Source organism: Peromyscus eremicus, chromosome 1, assembly GCF_949786415.1.
Source record: "Peromyscus eremicus chromosome 1, PerEre_H2_v1, whole genome shotgun sequence".
In the NCBI taxonomy this organism is placed as follows: domain Eukaryota; kingdom Metazoa; phylum Chordata; class Mammalia; order Rodentia; family Cricetidae; genus Peromyscus; species Peromyscus eremicus.
The window spans coordinates 21,930,536-21,941,733 of record NC_081416.1 but is presented as its reverse complement, the minus strand read 5'-3'; the positions used below and the strand labels follow the sequence as shown (position 1 = coordinate 21,941,733).

Here is an 11,198-nt window from a genome sequence, read left to right as displayed (position 1 = left end):
GTAGAAGAGGGGAAGCTGCGTCCTGCTTTGAACCACACCAACTGGTAGACAGGCTTGTGACAAGACCAGGGAGAGACAGGCTCAGGAAGACGAAGGGCAGACATACCTCTCCCCATGCAGTCCTTGCTGCCTATCTAAAAACCATCTCTTTAAGTTGGTATGTCCTATACTGTTGCCATGGGTTGTTATCACAGAAAATCTACAGCCAAGTAGAACTGAAGTTTGAGTAAGATCATGAACTCATATACACCAGGGGGACATTTTTCTCTTTTGCCCCTAGTGGGAACTGGAGGACTCAGGGTTGGTTAGTTTTGTGGCACGTGTGTTGAGGAGTTGGTGGTGGAAGGCAGGACCTCAGGAGTAGCCTCAGAATAAGAGGTCCCTTCCCATAGGACAACCCAGTAAACATTGGGCCACCCAAGTAGGGCCACTTTCAAGACTATGACTGCCTTCTAGTTCCCTTTAGGTTTCTTCATTTTGGATGGAGGAGAGGGTGCTGGTGGTCCGGTCTCTATGGAAATTGACACATTTAGGGGAAATGACCTAGTTGACTAAGTTTTATCTGCCTTTTCTAGGCCATACCCCATCCCTATCCCATGCTGTAAAAATGGGAGTCTCCAAGAGAGATGACATCAACAACAGTTAGGACACATTTTCTTAAAATCTATAACCTGTCCTAAATCAGCAGCCACTGCCCTCCAGACTCACTGGTTTCATCCCCACCCCGGACCTCACTCGTACCAACCTGCTGCCTGCAATCCCTGCCACAGGTCACTCCCAGAACCCATATTCCCCAGAAGCCACATAACCAAGGGCTCAGCTTTTGGGCGGCTATTTCAGATTCCTGGGGCGTGTTGTCTGGTGGGAGCTGGTTGTCTCTTCAGCGGGACCTTGCTTATTGCCTTTTCAGGCAAGCTATGTCTGAACTCCCCCTTCATGGGGCAGGGCAGGCTGGGTGACTTGCCAGACCATGTAAGGGTCTGGATGAGAGGTAGAGCCTGGAGCCAGCCTGGGAATATGATCTACACAACTGTGATTCTTAGGCCCATAAAACTACGCTGAGGGTCAGAAGCAGCATGTCAGTGAATACTTAACTTTTGGAGGCCCTCAAGAAACAAGTCTTTGAAATGCAGACTGTAGAGTACCAGAGCCTGAGACCAGGGCTAAAGAGAAGGGAGTGTGGGGATTAGGACTGTTTAGAGACACTTCCCAGATCAGGAGTGTGAACTTACAGCCACAGTGAACCAAGGACGTAGGCTGTGCCATGGAGTGGATGCCGTGGGGACATGACATGTCACGCACAGCCCCAGACATCAGATCATCCTATAACTAGCCTCCAAGTCCTCCGTGCCCACTGTCCTGCTTTCCTTTCCTCTGGAGGCCGGAGTCCCTCCCTGGAGGGTTTCCTGGCACCAGTTTCACTGAAACTGCTCCCCCCACCCCCAACTTCCAGAGACTAGCATGCTGAGAGCAGGCAGGGGAGGAGGGTCACCAGGGAGGGAAAGGGAAGACAAGGATGAGGACAAATAAGGGAGAAAACTTTCACCGTGCACACGGGCTTTTGTAAGAATTTTATTTCTCAAAAAAAGGGGGAAGAATCCAAAGTATTAAAATAATCCTCTAATCTTTGTTCTGGAGGTCAAGGATAGGACGACAAAATAATTCATTATAAAAAGGTCAGGCATAATTGTAGATCTTCCTCCCACTTGTAGGAACATCTTGAAATTCATACCTCCAGTGTGATATTCAGATTCCAACTACATCAAAGGTACCATGTGTCCCGTGTGTCAGGGACAGACTGCAGCTGTCTGGGATGTACACCCGTAACTTCATGAAGGCCAACCTTCAAGGGATGTAGGTTAGTCCACTTTAGGCACCGTTTCCAGTGAAAATGGTAAAGGTTTTAAGGAGCTGCTCTTCCTTAAAAACTCCCAATCTCCCCTTCTGAAGATGAGCATGTTTGAAAGAAATGAAATTACACATGGAGAGTCGGAGGATGCCGGGGCTGGTCCTGGTCGAATGCCAAGACTTTACCTCACTGAGGTGATACAAGCAGCCAGGACGGTCCCTTGTCATTGATGTGGGATGGTAAGAGATGACGGTCCTTCGTTTCTGAGGGGAATGGACTGGCAAAACCCAAGCCTCCACCTGCAACCATGATGCTCTTACTAAAAGACTGGCCTGTGCGGCTTGGGAGACAGGCTGGCTGGTGATAGAGCCTTTGCCTGGCGTGTTCGAGGCCCTGGGTCCAACCCCAGTAACAGAGACAGAGACGCACAAGAAGCTGGAATGGAATACGAACGTTAGCTAAGACTGGAGACGTCGAGTTGAGCCAGAAGCACAGGTGAACTGTCCAGCAGGCAGACCCTTCTAAGAGGTGGGGACGAGATTGAGTTCTCTCTGGAGATCCTGGAGCAGCCCAACTGTGCCAGACCGCACAGAACAGTCCTGACCGCCTGGTTCCTCTCAGCTGAAATTTCTCTGGGGAACAGGGAGGTTCTCGTGAAGATACTTCAAGCTGCCATGCTCCGAGAAGTCTGAGACCACATGGTCTTGGCCTCGAAGCAGCCACTTAGTAGTTAGCAATCCTTCTAGTCCTACTGGCCCCCGGGCGTGGATCCGTGATGTACTGATTCCTACTTCGGCTCCTAATCAGAGACAAAACAAACAAATCATGGAGCAAGGTGCAGCTTTCCCAGTCGCTGCCGCCTGTATACCTATGAGCCCACAATGGGCATCTTCTCTTTGCTAACTTCAGACTCATCCTCCCTGGCCAGCTGCTGCTGCTCCTCATCCACGTGGGTGTGTTCTCTGTTACTACAGACTGTAATGCCCCTTCTCCCACTGACCTTCATCCAAGCGTATTCGGACAGTTTTACATCAGTTTAAGCATCTCAACTGTGTACCCCATCTTAACATCTGGGCATGTTTTGAAGTGTACAACAATGTCTAGCATAGAGTTCATCTTCCTAAACAGTCTTTTTTGTTTGTTTGTTTTGAGATACAGTCTTACTATACAGCCCAGGCTGGCCTTGAATTTTTCATCTTCCTGCCTCAGCCTCCTGAGTGGTAGGACTTCGGGTGTGAGCCGTTATGCCAAAATAGTATTTATTTTTGAAAGGTTCATTTATTTTTATTTTATATGTGGAAATTTGCATGTATATATGCGTACTACACGCATGCTGGTGCTCATGGCGGCCAGAAGAGAACGTCAGATCTCCCGGAATTGGAGTTGCAGTTGTAAGTCACCTGATGTGGGTGGTGGGAAAAGAGCCCTAGTGCTCTGCAAAAGCAGCAAGTGCTCTTAACCTCAGCTCTCCAGATAGTCTTTATACTCTAGAAAGCGTAGCCCTTAGTACTCCCCAGGAATTTAGCACAAAGGCACCTGCCAGCTACTGCTGATTTCTCTTCCCTCCTGCTCCTGAGACCAGGGATTTCCCTGGGTCTGGCTCAGTGTTCTCCACTGTGTTCAGTAGAGGTTGGGATTCCTCACACATCACAACTTCACCGAGAATGTACAGTGTACCAGGCCTAGGGATGAGGTAGCAAAGAACAAGGTCCTGTTACTGTGAAGTAGATGTTCACTGGGCACGGGAGCCAAAGGCGGGCCAGTTATCACTTCTCTACAGTGTTGGAGTTCGAGGGCTATGAAAGTGAAATCAGAATCCCGATGCAACAGAAACGGCAACTCAGTCAATGACTAAGAAAACTGGTAAATTCCCTTAGAGCCTTCCATAATCAGGGAGAGAGATTTCCCCAGGCAGATCACGTGTTCCAAACGGCTTGGAGGAAAGGAGGTGAGGGTGAAGCTCAGTTACAGAGCAACTGCCTAGCATGTCGGAGGCCCTGGGTTTGACCCCTAGCACCAAAGAGAAAAAACAACACCAACAACAAGGCAAACAATTTAAGGGGATTAAAATTCTCAAATGTTGGCTAGGAGTGGTGGCACAAGCCTTTAGTCCCCACACTTGGGAGGCAGAGGTATGTAGATCTTTGAGTTCGAGGCTGGTCTGGTCTACATAGCAAGTTCTAAGATGGCCAGTGCTACACAGAAAGACCCTGTCTCAAAAAACAAAACACCACCACCACCACCACCAATGCCAACACACACACACACACCCCTACACCTCAAATATTCACAAAATGTGCCACAAATGTCTTATTGGGATGCTTGTGTAATGGTCCCCTGGAAAATCGGACTGTTCCAACAACTCTATGGAGAGATAGAAGTTTTGTAAGTAATGAGAGGATCAGGTGTCTATTTCTAAAGATCACATTTGTTTGTGCCGGTGCCAGGGGTGAACCCAGAGCCCTGCGCATTCTAAGTACATGCTTTAGACTGAATCCCCCGCCTCCCACTTCCTTGCTGGTTCCTGATCGTGGTGCTTAGGCTCTGTGTAGGTAGGTACCAAGTCCAACACCTTCTGTCCTACGTGTGGTTCCTATCTCTGAGGCAACCTGACTGTGGTGGTATTGTGTTCCCCAAAATATTGTGCACCCTAATAAACTTATCTGGGGTCAGAGGACAGAACAGCCACTAGATAGACAGAGGCCAGAAAATGGTGGCGTACAGGCCTTTAATCCTATCACTTGGGAGGCAGAGAGCCATCGGGATCTCTGTGAGTTTAAGGCCACACTAGAAACAGCCAAGCACAGTGACTTACGCCTTTAATCCCAGGAAGTGATGGCAGAAAGCAGAAAGGTATATAAGGTGTGAAAACCGGGAACTAGAAGCTTTTGGCTGGTTAAGCTTTTAGGCTTCTAGCAGCAGTTCAGCTGAGATTCAGAAGCTTCCACTCTGAGGAAATAGGATCAGCTGAGGAACTGGCGAGGTGAGGTAGCTGTGGCTTGTTTTGCTTCTCTGATCTTCCAGCATTCACCCCAATACCTGGCCTCAGGTTTGATTTTATTAATAAGACCTTCTAAGATTCCTGCTGCACCTGACCATGTCACCCAGATCTGCAATGGCATGCTCTCCGGGGACCACAGCAGCTTGTGAACTAAGATAAGCTGTGCCTGCCCGTGCTGCAATGGGGGCACTCGGGCTTGTGCATATTAGGTCTGATACTGTGTGACAACTTACTTGTCTCTCGGTTTCCCCATCTACGGAAAAGGAATGGGGAGCAGCTACCTTCTTCACAGGTGAAAGGTCTACCAACGCCGGTGGGTAAACGGGGTTATTCTCGATGATTCTCTGTCTGTTCTATAGCTAGATCACACACGTGACTGGAGGGTCTTTACTTCACCTGAGTCTTTAGAGCCTGTGGCGAGAGATCCACAGGGGACTCCTTTTCCCTGTCTTTCTTACCCAGTCCAAAGCGGTAGCCATCAGAGAAGCGAGTACTAGCGTTCCAGAACACACAGGCGCTGTCCACGTGCTGGAGGAAGAACTCCGCTGTCTTCTCTACAGGGAAAGAGAGAAGAACCAAATGAGGATGACCATGGAGAACACGCCTGCTTCTGGCCACTCCCTGGTGACAGATCTGACTGCACGTGTGCTCCCCACACGTTCAACACGCAGGCTTAGGAGAGCTCTGACGGGGAAGATGGCAAACCAGACCCCACGGTCGGGGCAGGGAAGGGGCTGCTGGAATCGGATCTCTAGGCAGTTAGGCCTCCATGTGGAACAGCCCGTCTAGGTCTGACCTCCAAGCCCACACATATTAGCTCTGTGGCCTTAGGCAGGTGTATGAACATCCCTGTGATGCATGAGAAGGGAAGGACGTTACCTGGTTCTCAGGGTGAAGCCAGTTGGCCCCCGAGAGCCCTCACCCCAGTGCCCCATGGTAAGTGGGCAGTTAACGACTGCCACTGCTTGGTGCTATGGTTACAGTTGCAGTAAACTGGCTGTGAGTTCCTCAGGGGCCATACGGCCTCCTTCACCACCAGGCCTCAGAGCCAGACACCCTGACATGTTCACTGACATGCTGTTCGGGTGTTCAATGGATGAATGTGCAGTCTGTCCTGCTCTCAGCCTCCAGGCGCTAGTTCCCTCAGCTGTACACTTTTTTGTTTTTCTTTTCTGGACTCAAGGTCTTGCTACGTAGTCCAGGCAGGCCTGCAACTTGTGGCAATCCTCCTGCCTTAGATTCCTGAGTTCTGAGATTACAGGTGCTTAGTCACAATGTCTGGCTTTGAACTGCTTGGTAATGCAGCTGTGTGGGTAAAGACAATGCATCTGAAGCACGGGAAGCCATCTTTAAATGGCGCCAATCATCTCTGCCCCGCCGATGGGGGGGCCCCTGGGATGGACCAACAGACAGATCAGAGAGCACTAGTACTGTCACTGGTCAGTCTGGAGTGTGCCTTCCTGCAGGACCAGAGAGGCTGGGAGGAAGAGCACCAACTATAGGTCAGAGCAAAGAAACCTGGCACCACAAGCCTGAAGTCCTGCAAACTGACCATTTTCTGTGACGATGACATCTGTGTGGGAACTGCCGTATTTATGGATGTGATCGATGGCTTCCTGGACACTGTCCACCACTTCAATGCACACTTCCAGGTCACCATATTCTATTCGGAGTGACTTCACTTCTGAGGGACTGAAGGTCAGGTAGGAGGCAAACTTGGGACCTGCGTGAATTTTTACCTGTCAGAGAGAAAAGCCAATACGTAAACAAGAGAATGCGGCAGCAGCAATAGGAGCCAACAGCGGGGCCTGGCAAGAATCCGAGTCTGTAACGCAGCAAAGCCCTGGCAAGTGGCCGCCAAGCTGCTCGTGGGCCTGGAGGGTGACTTAGCCCTCCTCACACCAGCATGCTCTGCTCTGTGCTAGGCCAGGACTCGCTGGCCACCTTTCTAGCAACAGGCCCTTGAGCAAGCTGGGGCAAGGATTCAAACAGAAAGCCTTTGAATGCTGAATGTATGCGGCACACAAGCCCTTGACTTCTGGCTTTTTACTAAAGGAACCTCTGACCATAAACTCCCATTCTCTATAAAGTGGAACCTGCACTGGATTCGTGAGAACAAAGAGGCCATATATGTATCTTTATTCCCTACACTCCAGGGAAGCCCTGGCTTGGTACTCAAGGCCAAGTACCTCAAACTAGTTACCTGTATGATTCTGGCCTGTCACACCCAGCTCCAGGCTCTCAAACTGATCCTGTTAATGTTAGAGGGACTTCATCAGTCTGACTGTACACAGGCCTTGCACTCTGAGACTACGCAGGACAGGTTCATGGCTTGATTCCTTCAAGCCTTGGATCTAGCTATGACAAGCTTGTATCTGTCTTCCCTGGTGGCTTGAGGCCCTGCTGTGACTTTATTGGGCACTGTCCACAATGTACTGGGGAGCCCCATCTGTGGTCAGGGTCACACCAAGGATTTAGTTCCTACATGCAAAAGTACTGCCTACAGGACACACACGGCCTCATCATGGTTTGAAGCCTCCGAAGGCAGTCCTCATCCTGACACTGAGGAGGCCGAGGGTTTGTCCATTGTAGGATGAGGGGGCTCAGTTCTAGCCAAGGACGGCTTTCTTCCTGTGCAGTGCAGGTGACTGTGACAGCAGGCATCTACGGAAAGCCAATCAAATGGACCACTAGTGGACAGACTTAATGAGTAGTCATGTGTTCCGATTCCCTTTTACTCTGTGGGGTGCACTTTCACTTTCAAAACAGTGATTTCAGGTGCTGGGTAGTGTAGCTCGAGTTTTCCTGCCTGGCCCACAGTCAGGACAAATCTCTATCACCTGCCAGTCCCACAGCCTCTCAGACCCGACCAAGTAAACACAGAGACTTATATTGGTTACAAACTGTATGGCCATGGCAGGCTTCTTGCTAACTGTTCTTACAGCTTAAATTAATCCATTTCCATTAATCTATACCTTGCCACATGGCTCATGGCTTACCGGCATCTTCACATGCTGTTTGTCATCGTGGCGGCTGGCAGTGTCTCTCTGACTCAGCCTTCCACTTCCCAGCTTTATTCTCCTCAATGCCCCGCCTATACTTCCTGCCTAGCCAATGGCCAATCAGTGTTTTATTTATTGACTAATCAGCAACACATTTGCCATACAGAACATCCCACAGCAGGGTAGTTCTGACTGTTAACGTGACTGGGGATTAGTGAATCATACCTGTGATGGGGTTTCCAGAGACACTTAGAAACTGAGGGCTCTGGCCTAATGAATGGATTGGGCCCTTGATGGATCTGTAGTAGGATGGCATTATTGGGAGCGGGTGAAAGGCAGAAAGACAAGCCTACTTGAGGAAGGAGACAACTGGAGACATGTCCTTGAAGGCTGTATTCCTCCATTCTCTGCTTCCTGGCTACCAGGAGGTGAGCTGCTCCCCGTCCATGATGGAATGAACCCTCTGTGAGCTGAGTTAAGGAGTTACAGACGGCACCAGGCTCTAGGGTAACTAAAGGAAGTGGCTGCTTTGACACTTCTCAGGTTCTCTAGCTGCAGCCTTGGGGAAAACACTGGATCCCACTAGGGAGTCACATTTCCCAAGACTTCCACTGACAGCCTCTATTCTGTGTTTCAGACCAGACTGACACCCAGTGCTGTGCTCAGACACAGAGATTCTAGGCATCTGCTTTTCTTTTGTGGATTTGTGTAAATTTTTAGAATTTTATAGTGTGTGTGTGTGTGTGTGTGTGTGTGTGTGTGTGTGTGTGTGTGTCTGTGTTTTGTTTCGTTTTTCCAGACAGGGTTTCTCTGTGGAGCCCTGGCTGTCCTCAAACTCAGAGATCCACCTGTCTCTGCCTCCTGATTGCTGGGATCAAAGGCGTGGGCCACCACACCTGGCTCTTTTGTGGATTTGTATGGCCCTCCATGTAGTCGTGTTTATTTTATAACAATCTTCCTGTAAGTTGCTTTTCCTTGGGTGTTCTGTTTGGCTGTAGTGACACAGAAGCCTAATACAGTTCTTCACTGGGGCCATGGTGTACGGACAAGCATAGTTCCCTTCTAGCCAAAGGATGCCACAATGGGTCACAGCAACAGAGGCCTGCAGGCTGCTTCCCTGCACTGCACTAGCTTATGTAAGCACACTCACACCTGCTACCAAAGCTGGAAATGCAACCAGGCAGGACCTTTAATAGATTATCCAGCTGGCCGCAGGACCTTCTGGTAATTTGCAAATGTGAATTTAGGACAGCATAAATCTGTCTGTATTTCAAACTTACTGAATTTGTTTGTATGTAACCTTGATGACAGGTTATGAGTAAAGTCCAAAAGAAAGCTATCCAAAATGCTCATCCTGAATGTCACTCAGTAGGTGTGTATAATTACATTGGCAACTGAAGACATTTTTGGAGGGGGAGAATGAATGAATATAAATTTTACTCTTGAAAACACTTCTGGTGCTCTATAGAGGAATGGCTCAGCAGTGAAGAGCACTAGCTGCTCTGCCGAGGACCCAGGTTCAAATCCCAGCACCCACACGGCAGCTCATAACTGTAACTCTAGTTCCAGAGGATCTGATGCCCTCTTCTGGCCTTTTGAGGAAACAGGCACATGTGGTATACAGACATACAATGCATAACACTCATATACATAAAATAAATCATAAAACACTCCCCCTGCCCCGCCAAAAAACAAACCACCACCACCAACAACAACCAAAAAACCCTCATCACAAACCAAAACCACTTCTGCGCAATTTTTTAAAAACTGTTATATAAAAGGGAATGTCTGGTCGGAAACATAACTCTGCCACCCAAATAAAACACTGCTGTAAAGATCAAGCTCTGTATGGTGCTTTACGGTCTGTTACCTTTGAACCCTTGCATTAGGGGACATGCTGCACTCTGTGATACTGTCAGCCATCTGTGTATCAGTTCCATCCACCCAGTAGACGGCAGAGGGCAGTCTTATTCACCTCTGTACTCAGCACAGCACTGTACGCACTGTGCAAGTGTAACATACTGTTCTCTAAAGGACCTGGAAGCTGCTCCTGGTCCACTCTTTCCTGCGGGTCTAGTGTACCTGTTCCACTCTCAGCATATCAATGATCTGGTCAAATAAGGGTGTTCTTAGCAGATCCCGGTGGATGAGCAAAGTCTCCAAAGCATTACAGGCGGCTGGATAGTCACACTTAGAGTCTCTGACTGAAGAAAAGGGAGAGCAAAGAGTGAGTTCTGTCTACATGATCCACAGGCACAGAGCAATCACCAAGAATTTCCTCTCACTCCCCGGGAGCCCCAGGCCAGCTCACCGAGTCTGGTGACCTTGTCCACACTGGCCTCGGAATCCACATACATGTGGCAGATCCCTTCGCTGTGGCCCATCACTGGGATCCCCTTAGCAGCTTTCTGGATGTCTCTGACCAGCTGGGAGGAGCCTCGAGGAATGATGAGATCTATTATTTTGTCAAGGCGGCAGAGATCCTCAACTTCTTCTCTGGTATTCACCTGAAGAGGGAGAGAACCAAAGAGGAGGAAGTGGAAACAGCAGCTTCCTCCTTACAGACCAACGTCTGCACTCCCCAGTAACTACCTCCAGCACCGGGAAAACTTATTCTGAAAACAGGTTCGTGACTTTGGAAACTGAAACACTGTTCAGTGAATGCTGGCCAGACTGTTCAGCGACAGGACTGTAGGCCTCGCTGGGAACCATGCCCTGCATTTCAGAGAGCGCAGTCATGGAAGGGAGGACGGTGGGAAGCTAACCACAGCACAGGGCAGAGGACGCTCAGGAGGGGCCAAGTGCTGTGGGTGGGTGGTAAGGAGGCACAGATGATGCCAGGCTACAGGATCACCAAAAGAAGTGGCCGCCTGAGGGCACGCTGGGTCTCATTAGGGGGGTCACATTCATTTTCTTCCCCAAGACTTCCACTGACAGCCTCTATCCTGGGATGCAGACTACACTATCACAAGGGCCTGTGTTGGGACTCAGAGATGCCAGGCATCTCCTTTTCTTTTCTGAATCTGTCGCTGTCTTCCATCTAGACATGTTACAACAGAAATATAGATGTACATGTGCGGGACTATTCATAACTACTTCGCTTCATGAAACCAACGCCTGGACCAAACCAAATGCCCACAGACAAAAAAGATGAACTGTAGTATGTGGCTATAAATGGATGATGAAAAAGGTGACAAAAAAGGACAAAAAACTGCTGGATGCAAAAATACAGGAGAATGCCACCAAGATAATAATAAACAAAAGTCATGGAACAGAAAATTGTATTCTGGATCACTCCATCGAAGTTCAGGAACAGTCCAAAGTAACTGACTGTGATGGAAGTCAA

General features: G+C 49.1%; 1 protein-coding gene across 2 annotated transcripts in view; it reads right to left on the bottom strand.

The window, feature by feature from the left end:
- Positions 1–1,556: 1,556 nt before the first annotated feature.
- The window catches only part of Aldh18a1 (aldehyde dehydrogenase 18 family member A1), a 36,638-nt gene continuing 26,996 nt past the window's right edge, over positions 1,557–11,198 (bottom strand). For both annotated transcript variants that reach the window (XM_059258337.1, XM_059258347.1), the window contains exons 14-18: positions 10,164–10,359; positions 9,935–10,056; positions 6,403–6,589; positions 5,309–5,404; positions 1,557–2,648 (exon numbers count right to left, since the gene is read on the bottom strand). In XM_059258337.1, coding sequence (XP_059114320.1) covers positions 2,467–2,648; positions 5,309–5,404; positions 6,403–6,589; positions 9,935–10,056; positions 10,164–10,359 — 783 coding nt within the window. In that variant the 3' untranslated portion in view covers positions 1,557–2,466. The remainder of the gene's footprint in view (positions 2,649–5,308; positions 5,405–6,402; positions 6,590–9,934; positions 10,057–10,163; positions 10,360–11,198) is intronic.